Source organism: Monodelphis domestica, chromosome 5 (genome assembly GCF_027887165.1).
Source record: "Monodelphis domestica isolate mMonDom1 chromosome 5, mMonDom1.pri, whole genome shotgun sequence".
Lineage (NCBI taxonomy): Eukaryota > Metazoa > Chordata > Mammalia > Didelphimorphia > Didelphidae > Monodelphis > Monodelphis domestica.
The window spans coordinates 211,335,131-211,353,674 of record NC_077231.1 but is presented as its reverse complement, the minus strand read 5'-3'; the positions used below and the strand labels follow the sequence as shown (position 1 = coordinate 211,353,674).

The 18,544-nt window shown below is 35.5% G+C and overlaps 1 protein-coding gene across 2 annotated transcripts in view; it reads left to right on the top strand.

The window, feature by feature from the left end:
- DGKI (diacylglycerol kinase iota) overlaps nt 1-18,544 on the top strand; it is a 623,490-nt gene that overhangs the window by 528,676 nt on the left and 76,270 nt on the right. For both annotated transcript variants that reach the window (XM_056799742.1, XM_003342025.4), the window contains one exon: nt 10,725-10,750. In XM_056799742.1, the coding sequence (XP_056655720.1) occupies nt 10,725-10,750 (26 nt within the window). The remainder of the gene's footprint in view (nt 1-10,724; nt 10,751-18,544) is intronic.

The window sequence follows — 18,544 nt, the reverse complement described above, 5'->3', positions numbered from 1 at the left end:
CCTTTCTTTCTGTCATATCCCTCTTCAAATGTCCAATTTTCTTTGACCAATACTTCTATTCATATCCCTTCCCCAAAATATTCTCCCTTTTCCATCCTATTTCCAAATTGGCCCACTTTTCCAAAGATCATGCCCTTATCTCTTACCTTTTAATTCTTATTCTGTTCACCTTTCCAAAGATAACTTCCTTATCCCCAATCTGTGCACTCCTACTTTTTGATTTCATTATGCCTTCACTTTATCCACTCCCCTTAATATGTACTACCTGCTAGGTATTCTTCCCTTCTCTCCCTTTTTTATCCCCTTGTCTTCCTTTCTCTTAACTCATCCTTACTTCTCTTATTCCCTAAGTCCCCCAAAGGGGTGACTCCCAGTCCATTCCTTATCCCTTATACCTTATTCATTTCCTCCTATTTCTCTATACATCAAGAAAATGTTTACCCTTCTAATTTTGTACATTGTTCTCTCTTTATCCCAAATATGATGAAAGTTGAGTTCAAGTACTTCCAGCCCTCTACCAGCTCATCCTGTTCTCCATTGTAGTCCCTGTACTCATTCCTCTTCAATGTGAAATAGCCATTCCATCTTAGATACTTCTTATGTATCTTGCTACCATTTCAACTCCCTTTCAACTTAACAACCATTTCAACATTGCTTTCCATTCCTTGTCTCCCACCCATACTCGCCGCTTCAAAATATTCAGGCAACAATGCCATTCTTAGGGGCCATATATGACATTTTCATGTATTAGAATAAAAAAATCTGACCTGGGTTGCTTATGATTATTATTTAATTTCTATGTTTCTTAAAGGTCTCATTTTCTGTTGAGTTCTGGGTTTTTCTCCAGAAATAGTTGAAACTCCTTTAGTTTGTTAAATATCCATTTTTTCTTAATTATACTTATTTTTGCTGAATATGTCATTCTTGGTTATAAGCACAGTTCTTTTGTTCTGCAAAATGCTATGTTTCCTGTTTTGTGTTCTTTTAATGTTGTAGCTGCTGTTTTGTGTTATTCTGATTAGCTATGCACTCAGTGAACTTCAAAAATAATTTTTTAGCTCTCCCAGAAATTTTTACTGGGCTTCTGTCCAATTCACTATTTTTCTTTCTTTGTCATTTTGCTTTATAGCTGTTTTGTCTTCTGATTTTATGTCTTGATCTTTCCTACTCGCAAAGGAACAACTTATGGTCAAGTTGTTGTTTGCTCATTTTGTCTACCCTGTTTCTTGATTTTGAACATTTTGTTAATGATAGACTCTGTACTCCATCTGGTGGGTGGAAGGGCACTCACTGTTTCAGTCTTCAGGCTTTTTAATATTGCTTTTTCAAGCTAGTTCTGGGTATGTTGAAGATTTTGCTATTTCCAATGTCATATTATCTGGAAATAAATATGATCACCACTCTCCTGATCTGCATTCTAGTCTTTATCCAGAAAGGACCCTTGATTCCTTGAGGTTGTAATTTAATAGTACTCTTCAGGGTCCCTGTCCCCTTGGCATCCCAAGTGATACAGCTCCCTTTTGGCCGAAAGTCCTACTCTCAGTTCTTGATCTATGACCTAAAAGTGCATATAGATGATGGATATGCTAAGAACAGTGTCTTGTCTTGCATCCCGTGCTAACACAGGGGTCTCTTATAATCTTTCTGACCACTTATCAGATGCCCTCATTATTACTGAGTTAAGAGCTCTCATAATTTGCTATTTCAGGTGCCTTTGCTTACTTTCACCACTAGTGTTTCATCCACAAGAGTTCTCTAGGCTCCATTCCTGTGCTATAAGTTTCTCTTTCTGATCAGCTAAATTGACTTAGTATGGAATAATATCTCACTCTGACCTTTTGCTGACTCTTCCATTCCAGAATTTGATTTGAGGTATTATTTTAAAGATTTTTTAATGGGGGATGCTAGGAGAACTTGGCAGAATGCTTTCTGCTATGTTATGTTCATGCCCATAATTCTCCCTACCTCCTCTTTTCAAAGATGGAAGGAAGATGAATTTTCTTGATGTTTCTTCAGGATCAAACTTGATAATTATAATTATATAGATTTTAATTTCCTTTGATTTTCATTCATATTGTTGTGGCAAATTTGAACATCATTTTCCTGATTCTTTTTATTTCATTTTGTGATAGTTTGTAAAAATCTTTCTAGATTTCTCTAAATTCTTCATCATTGCCATTCCATATAGTATGTTATTTTGTATTAAATATGTAGTATATTTCTATAAGTATTTGGCAGCCCAGAAGACCCTTACAATACATTTGTGTATGGCAATTTTGGCTTTATAAAAATGTATGAGCATACAGTTTGCAGTTCTTTGATACCATAAAATGGCTGCTATTCATATTTTGCCATATATTGAAACATCTCTTCTATTTTAATCTCCTTGTGATAAGCCTGATATTTGAATTGCTAGGTCAACAGTTATGATCATTTTAATTGCTTTCTTAGCAGGATTTCAAATTGCTCTATAAAATAGTTGGGCCAAACCACAGCCCCACTGACAATGTGCTTGTTCCAGTCTTCTTACAATATCTCCAACATTGACTATTTTCATCTTTAATCATCTTCTCCAATTTACTGAAAATCTATTTGCTCATTTATCATCACTTCTGTCTTCCTTTAGATTCTACTTTTATTTCTGACTTAGTGCCTTTGACCAGAAAATAAAGGGATTTTCATTCTTGCTGTGAGTTTTTATAAAACTTCCAACATCAGTTATGAACACTCAGCTTGAAGAATTGGGTTAGCTGCAGCTTTGCTCTTATTGAGTCAAGCCCAAAGAACAGTGTTGATCCCTGGTACAGAAGCTTCTTGGATCTATCCACATAATGATTTTTCCGAGTTCATTCTGGGCTATACTTCAAGGTGACTGTCTTACCTTTTTTTGTTTTGTATTTCTAGATTGTGATACTATCGGAGTGATTCTAAGGAAAAGAATGATGAACCATAGGGATGATCTTGAGAATTAATTTGGTTCATTCCTATGCTCTAGGAAAGATTATATCTAAACTTCAATAAACAAAAGACTACTTGTCCTATTCTTTAAAATCTCCAAAAATGGATATTGTATAGAAATTTTATTGTTAACAAAGCCCAAAAGGAAATATTGCTAAATTATGCAGGATCCAAATTTTTTGGATTAAAATTAATCACAGGAAAAAAATATTAAATCCAAAAGACCAAGGAAGAAATGCTGAGATCTTTCTAAAAACTGGAATAGTTTTATTCTGCTAAAAGAAATTCTTTCAGTATGACAGATTTAGAGCTTGGCTATTACCAAAGAAAAGCATGTATCACAAATGAAACTGATGGCAAGGCACTACACTCAGAACTGAGGGCTGAAATAGTAACCAGTCTGCTTTAAATAGTCACAATGCCAACTGTTTCAGTGCGAGGTTTATTGATTTTTTTTCAAAGCCATGTTATAAAGAAGCACAGCCTTTCTCTTGGGGTTTTTGTCTTCATGAATAATGCACCTATTTGGCTGAATAGATTCAGAAATTCATGCTGGTAGGAAGCTAGGTGAATTTCTCTGTCCTCAGGCCCTAAGAACTGATCAATATTTTGTGACACCTCTTTTTTCCCCTTTTTGCTTTCAAAAGTTAAAAACTTGGTTTCATAGATCAAATGAAATTGTGTTTAAAAACCCTATATAAATGGCAGCAATTATTATTGTAGCAGTGGTAAGGTCTTGGTCTTGTCAACAGGAAGGAAGAATCCTGGGGCACCTAGCTATTAATCATTCTATCCTCCTATCCCCTCTGGCTCTTTACCTAAGAATATGTGTCATTTATGACAAAGACTCATCTGGCTCTGCCTCCATATACTGGATATGACTTTTCTTTCCCCAGACCCAGGATATTGCTGTAGTCATTCACTGCCCTTCAAATGCAGAATGAGCCTTTATCTAATTATATTGGATAAAAACATAGTAAAATTTAAAAACAATAGATAAACATTTGACAAATCACACCTTCCCATTTCCCTTCTTCTCCAACCCTCACAATAGTATTTTCTCTTCAAAGAGATTATTTTGTCCACATTTTCCGCTTATGCAATTTTTTCCCTCTTAATGCCACGTATGAGATTATCTTCCCTATATTCCATTCCCTTAGGTCCTGATCTTTTTAAGAGCTAGTACAATAATGGTATATTCAGAAGAGAACTATATTTAGAATGTGACCATCTTACTTGACTTTGAAATTGCTGACTACCTGTATGACCTTGGACAAGTTATTTTAAATCTCTGGCCTTTAGTTTCCTCATCTGTAAAATGAGGGAGCTGGATTTTATCTCTTACATAAACATATCCTTTGACCCATGATAAATTAATTCTCACTGAGAAATTTAATTTATTATTCCATTGTGGGATATGGAGTGAGGGAGAACTCAACAGTTATTCACCAATACTCCCTAACCTGAATTTTTTCCTCACTGATAGATCTATGCCTCTCTTTAGATTTATCCTTAATCTTCTGCTACCTGGCCCCTCTCTATTATCTACCCACTTAAATAATCCATTCTCTTCCCCAAATTCCCACTTAACTATTTACTGACTCTTTCTCTGTTTCCTGCAGAATCTAGAGCCTTTCCTTTATTTAGTAACTTCATTTGAATTTTGGGAAGGTACCTGCTTGTCTCCAAAGGTGATGTGGACATATCAGGACTGGGGGAAGGAAGAAGGTTATTGAATGAAGGGATGGGAAGGAAACTAATAATGATTCAATAACAATCAATTGAGCTATCATTTAGTTGTGGACTTTAAAGTTGTGCCTGCTGCACTGGAAGGCTGGTGTTTTGTGCTCACATCAATATATTATAGAAAGTCAACATACATTAATATGATTTTATTACTACTTTCACCAAAGCTTGACTATACAAATTCAGATATAGGTTTCAAATTGGTCATAAGAGATATAAAACAAAGCTCAATGATTACTGAGCAAAGGATACCACCCTACATTTTTATGTGCTGTATTCTGATATACTTTACCTTATCATAAAGTAAAGAAACTGTTTCGATAAAGCACAAATGAAAATAAGCCTCATCATTTTATATTAAATTGGTCAATAAATTGTTGTATTATGTTGAGGCCATTGTTATCCATAACCATCAGGTCTTTTCCTACAATGATTGTGGGAAAACATCTAGTCTCCCTTCTATTTTTGTAGTTTTTTTCCCCTCAAGGATTTCTAAAATATCTAAATTGGAATAGATATTGGACATTTTTCTTTCAAATGGAATTTCTTCCTTTTTATATCCAAAAGCTTTGGATTTTGAAATAATATAATGTAAAGAGAGACAAATAGTCAGAAAATTGAGTTTTTACTCAATTATTAGCTCCAAATATCCAGGCTTATCAAAACTATACTTTATAAAGGATGAGAAAAAAAAAAGACCAGCTGGAATAAAAGCCATTACTGAAAGTTATATATGCTTTATTTCCCAAAATTTTTTTCACACTTTTATTAAAATGTAGTTTTAAGACTCCTGAAAATGACTAGAAGAACCCTATGAATCCCTTCCAATTTCAGTTACTATTCCAAGAACTCAAGTTTGGATAAAGAGAAGAAGCATACTATTAGTAAAAATAGGGAAAACAAAAATCACATTTTAGGGAAAGAGTATGAGCTCAACATTAGATGTGTAGTATTTGTATTAACAGAAAGACAAGCAAGTAGATATTTTCTCTAAAAAGTTAGAGATGTAGAACTAAAATGAGGAAGAGATGCCACAGCTGAAGATCCTGTCTAGTAGAAGTGATAAAGATAGATTGGTAGATGAGCTTTCCAAGGAAGAGAGTAGAGGCAGTAGGAAAGAGTTAAAAACTAAACCCACTGTCTTATTTTCCTTCTCTATAAAATAAAAAGATTGAATTCAATGACCTCTTTGGTCCCTCCCAGTTCTAAATCTGTTATGCTATGATCCTAAGGAACGCTCACTCTAGGGGGCAGGAAAAGTTCTGAAACTTCATGGATTCTTAATCAGTTTAATTGGAGACCATTTAATGGCAGAATCCAAATTTCACCTTGGCTGGGAATTTTTTCTTTTTTTCCATTCTATAGCTGTACTTTCTCTTGCTCCCAATCCCATGTAATCTCTTCAATGTGCATTTGTAGCAATGGTACCTTATCCATATCTCTTGATAGTATCATCCATGTGTCATCCATCTTATGTTAGGGGTAAAATGATGAGTGACGGTTGAAAGGCTGCATCTGGGCTTACATTCCACTAGTCATAAGAGTGTGGAAGACATTCAACATAGAAACACACCACCACATTTGCCAAAACTCTGAAATTGATAGTTCTCTCTTAGTTGCTAGATGCAGACCAGAATATATCCCTCTGGGATATTAAAGGGACCATCTGGCATTTTTCAGAACAAATTAGAGTCCTTTGCATTTAAGTTTACAGAGGAAAATTCTGTTCTACTGCTTCTTTATTTTAATTGGAGAAACACAAACATTTGATTTTTCTTTCTTGTTCATAACCTTTGTGAGAAATTCTTCACTTCTTTCATTAATTTATTCACTAGTTTATCAAACATTTAATTGGCTCCCTACTATGTGTCACATAGTGTGATAGATGCTTGGAAAGAAACATCTTTTTGCTCAACTTTGTACACATGCAACATCTTTGAAGTTGGCATGCATCCATAGAGCTAGTCTAGTCTTAAATAATTAAATCAGTCCTGAACATCTCTCCCTTTAAGAACTTTACTTTCTAAAAGATAATAGAAATAGATAAGTATGTAAAGAAGTTCTATTTCCTTTTCAAAAGTGAAGACATTGCTTTTCAAGACCATTTCTGACTTTTCATTACAGTACAAAATATTTGGGAAAAGAAAGTTAACTGGCTTTAAGAGGTTCAGCACTCTAGGGAGCTTGAGGAGCTAAATCTCTTTTGTCAGTGACTTTCATCTCTCTTTGATTTTCACCTACTGTTATTCTAACCTCTTTCCTGTCCTCTTCCAACTCCAGGTCTTTACACTATTACATTGGACACTTTATGGGATGTTTTTGTTGCTTAAGCAAATTTAAGATGAGTACCTTGTGCCAAAAAAAAAAAATAGAAATAGAAAGCTTAGCAAGAGTTTAAATAAGAGTAGGGATTGAAAGTAGAGGGTTTTTCTGAGTATAACCTTCATGTAAGTATATGAGAATGGGTTGGGGGGGGGAGTCTCTAAAATAAACATGCCTAAATAGTACTTTAGAGCAAGAGAAATCCAATCTATTGCTAGATGCTAATATAAGTTTCTAATTTTATGGCATTAGCATCATTATATGATGTGACATTAATATTGACAACTCAATCCCAGAGCAACTGTAAATGGAGAATTTTCATGCTATTCACTCCCATCCTCCAAATCCTTTGCAATCTACACCAGCTCTGACTTTCTTCTGCAGTAAACAAACTATTCATCCCATTTGCTTTTTCCTTCAACATTGTCAAGGTTTCCCTACTTTCTTCTTCTTCTTTTTTTAATATTCACCTTCTCGGTATTAGTTCCAAGGAAGAAGAGTTGTAAGAGCTAGGCAATGGGGGTTAAGAATCTTGCTCAAGGTCACATATCTAGCAAGTGTCTGAGGCTCCATTTGAACCCAGGACCTCCCATTTCTTGACCTGGCTCTCAATCTAATGAGCCACCTAGCTGCCCCCTTCCCTACTTTCTAAGTTTCTAAAACAGTTATATCAAACTTAAATTGAAAGGGAAACCATTAACTCATACATAAGAATCCCTGTGATTTTAATATTTACTTAATTGAAATGTGTTTTCTGTATTTTATTATATTTTAGTAAGTATTTTCCATTTACATTTTCATCTAGTTTGGGCTGCACTTGAGAGCATTGTGGGCTTCATCAATCATCCATGTTTTTGGTGCTTCTGGTCTAAAGATCCAATGTCCACATGTGCCCATGAATGTAATTGAATTCAATATCCACTTATTAAACATCTACAGGGTATTGGGGACTAGAGAAAAAAGGCAAAAACAGAACTTTCAGTTTTTAAGAAGAGTCAGCATTGTGAAGTATGAGGTGTTTTCTGCTTTTATTTTTGACCCCAAGCTGCTACCTGAAACAAAGACATTTTTTAACCCCAAAGTTTTTCTGCCTATGTCATGTGGTAGCAAGTAATGGAACAGCATAATCTGAAGAATTGGAATCAAGAATCACCCAGAGCTCAATGTAGAGACAGATAAATGGGAGTCAAGAATATACTGCCACTCATTTAAATATCTTGCAAATGAGAAATTTAAACAGAGAAGTAGCATAAGAGATCTTATCAGGAAAAATCAGTCCACAAATATTTATAAAGTACCTATTATGTTCCAGGTTTATTTGAAGCACTAGAGAAACAAATACAAAGAATAAAATAATCCATTTTCCCAAAGAGTATACATTCTAATGGAGAAACAAGAAGTATGTTTATAAATGTTTACAGAATAAAGAAAATAATTGCAAATAAATTCAGAGTATCTAAATACAAAGTCTGGTTATGTCACAAAACCAAAATTTTGCTAATGGATAATTAGTGCTTTACTCGCAATGTAGAAATAACATTGGATGGTTTCCCTGAGTTGGATTTAGGAGAGCACTCATTAAGAGTTTATACAAAGGGACAGCTGGGTAGATCAGTGGATTGAGAGCCAGACCTAGAGACAGGAGGTCCTACGTTCAAAACCTGCCTCAGATACTTCCTAGCTGTGTGACCCTGGGCAAGTCATTTAACCCCCACTGCCTAGCCCTTACCAGTCTTCTGCCTTGGAATCAATACACTATATTGATTCTAAGAAAGAAGGCAAGAGTTTTTTTTAAAAAGAATTTGTACAAGATGAGAAAATTTGGTTGTCATTTACATTATTAGAGCAAGTAGCCATATCGATGAAATCACAAATCCATTGAAACATACATGTTTGTATATATGTGTATATATGTATATGTGTGTATGTACATATCTTTATATATAGACACAGTCAGATACACACACATAGACATGGATAAAAATATATAATTGCTCATGAGATAGAGGACTTGAGTTCAGATTCCATATCTGATGCTTCCTACTTCTATATCCTTGGGCCAATTATTTAACCTTTGGGGTCTTGATTTCTTAATCTGTATATAATGAGAAAGTTGAACTAGATAGTCTAGGAGGTCTTGATAGATGGCTAGTTACTGCACTATGGATCAGTTGTCAGTCATCTAAATATATATACATTATATGAACACATAAAAGTTTTTATTATTTATTATATGCTAGACACTGTACATATATATATACACATACAATGTACATATACATATCTATGTAAAATATATATGAATATAGCCAAAATAGAAATATTAGAATATGTGAGCTCATCTATCTGCAGTGGTTTAACATGAAACCTTCCAAAAATAAATTTTTAAATTGTAACTTACATTTATTTTGGATCTTTCATCGCTTCCCTAAACCCCCATAACAAATCCCAACTACTCCAGATTCTTATAGGGTGAGAAAATACAAACAAATACACAATCTTGCTCAGAGCTCCCTCCCAAATTATTGCCATAAAAAATGAATCTAAGGAGGAAAAGGTGGGAAGCAGAGTCATAGTCCTTTCCCTTATTTCTGCTGCTAATTTTTCCGCAAGCATTCCCTGATTTTTTCTAGCCTGAGGGCTTCTGAACCAGTGCATATTTTCATAACTGATAAGTATAACTTCTCTAGAGACTAAAGACTAGATTAGATAACTTCCCTAGGTTTCTTTCAAACCTTTAGTTTATAAATTCTCTTTTATATGAGAGACCTCATAGTGTTTTGGCATGTAGAGTAGATTTAGACTCAGAAGGTTGTGATTTAGGCTCAAACTCCACAACACTGAATCCATGTCACCGTAAGCAATTCACTTTACCATAATCTCTGTTTCTTCATCTAAAAAATGGGAATAATAGCACTTATGTTACCCATCCCAGTGGAATTATTACTAGGATTGCCCCATATAAAATTTTAATCCCTCTAAATAATGTGCTACATACTTTTTTGTGTGTAAATAAATACATAGCATTTGGACTTCTGATTATAGTGGTATGGAGAATACTTGCTACAGAAACTTCTTCCACTGATCTGCAGCTTCTCAGTAAGTAGGGTTGGTAAATAAAAGCTGAAAGGGATCAGTGAGACTATCTAGTTCACCTCTTCATTGTACAGATTAAGGAATCTCTGCCCAGAGTGGTTAAATAATTTGCCCAAAGATAAAAAAGTAGAAAATATTAGATATGAAATTTGAATGCAGGTTCTTTGCTGATTCGCCTGCGACAGCATTTCACCACAGGTCTTCCCATTCTTTATTCACTATATTGGGCTGCCTGTATACAGTATAAGACTTCTAAGAACTCCCAATAGTATATGAGCTGTTCTTCTCTATATGGCTCTCATATTTCATGGTTGTGAGCATTAAATTGTATTGGATATAATAGTAAATTCTTCTATAGTTCCTGCCCACAAACCCTAACTCCCTTGCCTTCCCTTCCTCCAGGTATATCTTCCTCCCAACCCTAGATAGATCATAGGGATATCTAAGGAATAACTAAGCAGTCAACAGTCATATCCCTATTGGGAGTCCTGCCATATATTCATTCATGGCTAAAAACAACAAAACCAACTATTAATAATATAACATTATTGTTATTGATATTGTTTATGAAGAATTTATCAAGCTTTGTTATCTTCTTCTAGGTCACCAGTATCTTCAGAAGATCAAGGTAAGAATCTGTTTTAACTAGTGTTGATATATGATTAAAAGGAATGACACTGATTTCGCTTTAGATCTCTACTACTGGATAGAGTCAGAGTGGGGGGTTCTGATTGGAGGGAAGGATAAAAAAATATAAGCCTTTTATTGTTCAGTTCAAGCTCCAAGATTTGTTCATTAAACAGTCTAGATTAAATTGTTTTGAATGTGTATATCCACAGTTTTATTATATATATATGTATATATATATATATATATAAAGTACTTTTCCCTTCCTTGTTTTATACCTATCAAATCTCTGTGTGACCTTCAGAAAGTAATTTTAAACTCTGAATTTTGCTTTCCTCGATTGTCAAGATAAAACCTATGGGGATTGCAGTGGAGATTGAAATTGAGGATCTGTTGTGGCTTTAACATTTGAGATTCATGAAGTCTATGGTTCTACAAACATTAGTGTCCAATTAATGGAGGGATGATGAGCTAAACTGTTTTGACAAATAGGTCTAATTTTTTTAGTTATGTTGAAAAGGAGTTCCAAAGATAGGAACTATACATTTTTAAGGGGATATTCTCAAGGAATAATAATTTATCAGCATGACTACCAGATAGTCCAGAATGTCTTTAGGGGGTTTTCCTCCATTAGTAGTTTGAAGTCAGATGTCTCACTTAAGTGCCAGAATATATCTATGATATTGATTGATAATAAGTTCCATGAATTAGCATTTGGTAGGAAGTGGGACCAGACTGTTTTTCTAAGTAGCTTAAGTAAGATTGGTTTCTATACAAAATTGGGAAGTAAACCTTCTATTTAGATGCTTTCCCCAACATTTAGTGGCCCTCCCAAGTGCTCTTTGTGCTTATATCCCAAGACCTATGACTTTCCTTTGGCTGAGGCCATCTCTCCCTTCCAAGTTTTATTAAATCTCTGGAGCCTTAGAGTTATAGAATCAAGTGTCCTTTCTCCTTAGGACCCTGATATTCTTTCAAATGTTCTTAACCCTTGTTTTGTGTGTCACTGACTCCTTTAGCAGTCTGGTAAATCCCACAGACCTCTTCAAAGCTAGTAAACAAGAATTTATTAATCATCTGTTAAATATTCTAGGCCTTATACTAAGTCCTTGGATTATGAAGAGAAACATTTCAAAATCCTTGCTCTCAATGTGCTCATATTCTAATGGGAACATTATGGTATCCTCTCTTACATCCAATATTCAACAAACAACACTGTACAAACAAAAACTATACTTTTAATCAGGGATAATATTAGGGAGAAGGCATTAGCCTTTAAATAATTATTTTGAATTGTAGTTTTATATATGGGTATGTATATACATATATATGCATCTCTATATACTATCATATAATAGTAGCTGCATAACTCAGGGACTAGAGCTTGGAGTCAGATGTACCTGATTTCAAATCCAGCCTCAAAGACTGATTAGCTGTGTGAGCCTACCCAAGTCACTTAACTATCTTAATCTACTGGAGAAGGAAATTACAAACCATCCCAGTATCTTTGCTAAGAAAATCCCATGTACACTATGGTCTGTGGGGTTACAAAGAATCAGATACAATTGAATTACTAAAAAACAACAATGAATAGAATATATATATATATATATATGTATATATATATATATATATATATATATATATATATATATATTTCAGTGACCCAAGAAAGAACCTTCTCAAGTTAAGAACCTTATGTTCCTTAGGTATGATGTTTACATTTTAAAGTGATTTATTAATTAGTATATTTAATCCTGGTAATTTCAGTCACTTAACTCCATCTATCTAACAGTTTCTATTGAGCATCTATTATAGGTAAGCAAAACTCTGTGCTGGATAGTCTAGGTGATAGAATATTAAAACCTGATCTCTGAGGAGATTTATATGCTCTAAGAATCAGATTGAGTGATGGAGAAAAGTCTGCCTATTTTCACCACTATATAGTCTTTTCTGTTTGTTTAAATCCTTACCTTCTGTCTTAGGATCAGTCCTAAAACAGAAGAGCAGCAAGAGTTAGGCAAACAAGATTAAGGGACTTGCCCAGGATCACACAGGTAAAGAGCACATGAGGGCAGATTTGAACCTATGTGTTTTTTCCCTTTTCCATAAATTCTGTCATCTTGTTATAAGTTTCATGAAACAAGTTTTTATTGCATAGCTCATACTGTGCAAAGTGCAGAGGAATCAACTGCCTGAACCATTATTTAAGGCCCTCTTTATTTTCATATTACTTTGTCTTTCTAGTCTTATCTTTTATCTTTCCTTGCTCCAGCTAAGCAGGACTACCGTGTGCAGACACAGTCATGTATCCTCCCAGCACTTTTTCACCAAGGTGGAAGGCCCTCCCCTCTTTACCCATTAAGTCCTTACCTCTCTTTAAAGCCCAGCTGAATGTCAGTGTGCCCCCAAACCTTTCTAGATACTTTTTGTAATGACTTTTCATTTAGACTTCAGAGAGTATTTGTTTAGCAGTTCTTTCTCTAGTCCTTAGCATATGCTGTTATATATCATTAACTATATGTGGTCAGAGCTTATCTCTCTACTCTGATACTTCCATTATGGCAGCAGGCATATCTTATCTCAACTTTGTAAAACCCTCTCAACTTCACACCAAGCAGAGTGTTCACTATCCAGTTGGTTCTCAGTAAATATTTACTGTATGTAATTATGTTTTGATGATAACCAGGAGAAAGATTAGATAGACCATTTGCTGCTAGCAACATTGGTCTTGTAACATTCCATGATAAACATATATTTAACATTAAAAAGCCCTTACCTTTCATCTCAGAATCAATACTGTGCATTGGTTCCAAGGCAGAAGAGTGGTAAGTGCTAGAACAGTGATGGTGAACCTTTTAGAAATGGAGTGTCATGCCTCCCCCCACCTCACCCCTAGCCCCCCTCCTTTCTTAAAACAGGGGAAGGAGGAAGTGCTCCCATTGGGCTGCTGGGCAGAGGGGTAGGTGATGTGAAAAAATGTCATCAGGTATGGTGGAGAGGGGGAAGGGAGCAGTTCCACCTCAATCCCTCTGTCTTTCTAGTAATGAACTCAGGGGATGGGGTGGCCACCTGCCCATAGGGAGCACTCTATATGGCATCTTTGGCACTTATGTCATAAGTTCACTATCACTGGGCTAGGCAATGGGAGTTAAGTGACTTGGCCAGGGTCACATAGTTAAGAACTATATGAGTCCACATTTGATGCCAGGACCTACTGTCTCTAGGATTGGCTCTTAATCCACCGAGCCACCTAGCTTCTCAATAACAATCTATTGGAGTTCATTTCCAAGACAACAACATGGTTATGGCTGAAAATACTTTTATTTGACATGTTCCTAGAAAGACTTTGAAATGACCTGACTTGAGACCCCACAGTAGCACCAAGAGTGAAGTAAGGGAATACTTAGAAAGAAAGGATACTATGGCAGTATCTCCTATATTCCTTCAAACTGGGGCAATGGCTGACACTTCCAAATTAGCACAGTTTGTGAATTCTTCACATCTGAGACAGGATTGACACCCCAAAATCAGGTGAGGGGAGTGGGGCTGATATTTCCAAATGGCGAAGAGACACAACTAGATATATTTTTAGATATGATGATCTTTCAAGTAAAGGGAATCTAGGAATCTCTCCCAAGAGTTTATTTCTAAGATTTGGTACATTGCTATACCATGATCCTCCTGGGCAGCTCTGGAGTTTTCAAAAAGTTCTGCCTGGTTTCCTACCTAAGGTGATATAGGCAGGCAGATGCCAATAAACTAGATAATGGGACATTTTGTGCTTTGAAGGTTCAAACCATAAACAGTTTCATGGGGAAGAGAACAGAAAAAAAAAGACCTAGAAATAGAAAAAGTGTTATTAGGCAAGAGGACAAAGTGAGGCTAGGGAATAGAAAGTTTGTTAAATAGAGACAGACTAGACCCTTGGAAACCAGATTTCCCCCCCAGATTATAGCACACCTATATTCAGCCATACTTCTGAACAGGACACAAGGAAAGTATTTTTTCTGCCTCCACAAATATGCCCTCTCCTTCATACAATGGAATTGTTCAGTTGTTTCAGCCATGTCCAACTCATGATCCATTTGGAGTTTTCTTGGCAATGATACTGTAGTGGTTTGCCATTTCCATTTCCAGTTTACTTTATAGATGAGTAAACTGAGGCAAAGATGGTTAAGTGACCTTTCCACAGTCACATAGCTAGTAAATGCCTGAGACCAATTTTAAATACATGAAGATGTCTTCCTGCCTGCAAGCCTGGCTCTTTACCTAACTGTGACACCCAGCTAGTCCCATACAGTGGAGAGAGCACTGAATTTGGAGTCAGAGAACCTCTTACTTCCCACTTATGAAGTCTTCTAAAAGTCACTTAACCTCCTTGTGCCTTAATTTTAAAATGAGGGGGTTGGAGTAGATGGCTTTTAGCCTATGATCTGATGATCTTGTGATCTAGGGCAGTGAAGTCATTTACAGATTCCCTTGTAACATGAGAGATTAGGTAACAAACTCATCACCAAATGCCTTCTTCCTCTTATGTAACACTTTTACTAGTAGAGGGAAACAGCTTTACTTGTTTCTTCATTCTTTCTGTCTTAGTATTACTTTTAAGAGACAGGAAATTGTGATTAAGTGACTTCCCTAGAATTGCACAGCTAGCAAGTATCCCAGGTCAAATTTGAACAGAGGTCTTCTGGCCTGCAGACCTGGTGCTAGAGCACCAAACTTAGCAGTACTCTGCTACCTTGTTGTCCTCAGAAATAACTTTTCAAAATGGTGTCCAGCCACCCAAAGTTCTTTCTAAAGAATTTCCAAGTCTGTAGCACTTCTTAGTCTGATGTAATTGTAAGTAACTTTTTGACAAACTCTCTCCTTTTCCTTTTTATCTTCTTTTCACAGAACAAAATGCTCGTGCTTCAGTTTATACTTTGTTGATTTCCTAAGTAGAAGATTTCATAGGATTGTTATTTTATACCCCTACTAGGATAGAATATTGCTTTAGAGGGAAAGCCTGAGTTTCATTAATTGCCCAAGGGGCATTATAATAAAGTGTATCTTAACATGCTACATTTCAGGGTTGATAAATGCAGTAACTGGTTTGTGTGTTTTATTGAAGCAACACTACCTCAAAAAATAACAGGTTTTCCAGCTGTTATATCATTTGATAATTGCAGTAACTGGTTTGTGTGTCTTATTGAAGCAGCACTACTGCAAAAAATAATAGGTTTTCCAGCTGTTATCTCATTTGACTTTGAACACTTTTCACTTAATTCCATTCTACTTTTTCAAAACATGCTTTAAATAGCTAATGTAAAATAATTTTATTCATCCGCATCTTCTTAAAATTTGATGGATACCATTTCCTTTTTCTATTTTCCCATGGAGAGAAGTTTTTCTTCCTTTATTATTATCATTATTTTTCACTTACCTTCTTCTTTCTTTATATTCATCTTATTTTCAAGTAATTCACAGTAAGTAGTTGGTTGTCATATAACATTCTTTTTTTTTAATACCCTTAACTTCCATCTTGCAGTCAATACTGTGTATTGGCTCCAAGGCAGAAGAGTAGTGAGTGGTAATGGGGGTTAAGTGACTTGCCCAGGGTCACACAGCTGCGAAGGGTCTGAGGCCAAATTTGAACCTAGGACCTCCTGTCTCTAGTACTGACTCTCAATCCACTAAGCCACCCAGCTGCCCCCTGTCATATAACATTCTGAATGGACTTCTCTAATTGTATTTAACCATTTCACATTTGTTATCATTCTTTCTCTAATAATGATAGCCTCTTTTTTACACACCAAATATGATTACTATATACTTGTTGGAGAATTATACAGTGGTCTTGTTTTTTCCCCATTTGTATTATTATTGTTATTTTCTACACCAGATATGGGATTTCATCAGTGTAGGGAACTACCCATGATAACTCTACCTACCAGAGTAGTTCAGCATTCACTATGCAACTTACTGCATTAGAATTGCCTGGGACACTACAATTATGCATCATGAGGCAGGACTTTATCCATCCCAGGTTTTCCTGACTCTACACTTTCAATCCACTGGGCCATATTGCCTTTCCAGTTCTTTCCAACTTACAGATGAAGAACTAAGACAGAGAAAAAGCAAGTCTTTTGACAATGGTTAGACAGAACAAATAATGAACTAGGATTCCTTATTCCTTCTTGTTGACTTTCTACTCTTAATGTTGTTTTTATCTGAAATTCATGGTCTCTTGGGTAGGCATAAGATTCCTTGGATAATCTAATTTTAAGATTAGATTTGAATTTCCTAAAAGCCCTAAAATTAAATAGTCTTAATTTATATTTCTATAACCTACTGCCATTAATAGAGAAAAACCTGGATAGTAAAAAGTGCATTCAATAGACATAAGATGTGAGTGGGAAAGGGCCTTTCATATCAACTAGTATAATCCCTTCATTTTGCCATTTAGAAAGCAGAGGCCTAGGTATGGACAGAGGAAGAAGCAAGTTAGCAGTATAGATCAGAGTTGCACGGGTATATTTTTTGCTTGCAAAGCATATGAGAAATTAAAAGAAGGAAAGGAAAATGTCTTCTGCAATGGAAATCATTGAATGTCAATATTGAATTGAGAGATTTGATGTTTCAGAATAAAGGAGTGTAGCTATAACTAATAATACCATTAACAATAACAACTAACTTAAATTGTACTTGAAGGTTTACAAAGTGCTCTACATGCAGTATCCAAATTGATTCATTCATACAATAACTCAGTGAGATGGATATAATTATTATTCTCATTTTACAGATGAGGATAGAGACTGAGAGAGGTGACATGATTTGCCCAATGTCACCCAGCTAGTAAGCATCTGTGGCAGCTGACTCCAATTCTGGTATTCTAAAACTATACTAAACTGTTCCTCTAAGAAGATAGCTGTATGACCAGATTCATGGTCAGGATAACATTATACATAAAATACAGTGAGATGATCTAGGCTCCTCCTATTTTTAGGCTAAGATCTTTGGTACCTCATCATGGTTCTTGAATGTGGAAGAGGGGTCTCTTGGACTTAAGGGACAATGACTGAACAACAGAGAGGGAGGTTTCTTGAACCAAATAGAAAGTTCTTAATATTACACTCTAAATAAATTCTCCCATGTTCTAAAAAAAAAGGCAAACAAATAAAATAACTTTCCCTGACCCAGGAAATTCTTTTCTCTATAGACTAATGAAACAACAACATTTCTAGTTTTTCAAGTTGAGTATAGTTGAAGCTGTTGGGAAACCCACCATGCTTTACCCCCCAAAAAAGTCACTGTAGAAACATTGTGTTTTAATAACATGTCTGAAATCTATTCTCATGCTCCTCCTCTAAAGATGTACGTTACTGATTTATGATACTGACACAGATTTCTCTTTTATTTATCCTCATTTTATCTCTTCTTTGAGTTGGAGTCAGTACATGGATATCTAGGCCTAATTCCATGAGCTCTCACCTCCTGACCTCTCATTCTTTGGTTACTTTGATTAGGTTGCTTTTCAGCTCTTCAGAATTCCTTCGCTACCTCCATCACCTGTGCTAATGTTCATGTAGCCATATTCTTCCTTGCCATTAATGTCCCCTGTCACTTTCAAATAAAAGGCATTTCATAAGCTTCTTTGAAATGAAGTGCTGAATCAGAAAGCACTAATGATCTGCTTACTTTATCACTGGGGTGTCTGAAGCAAGCATCCATTACTTGCTGCTTCCCAGACCTGTTAGTCATAAGAATTCAGTCTATGTCAAGTCATCTCAGCAGCACAGTGATGTACAGA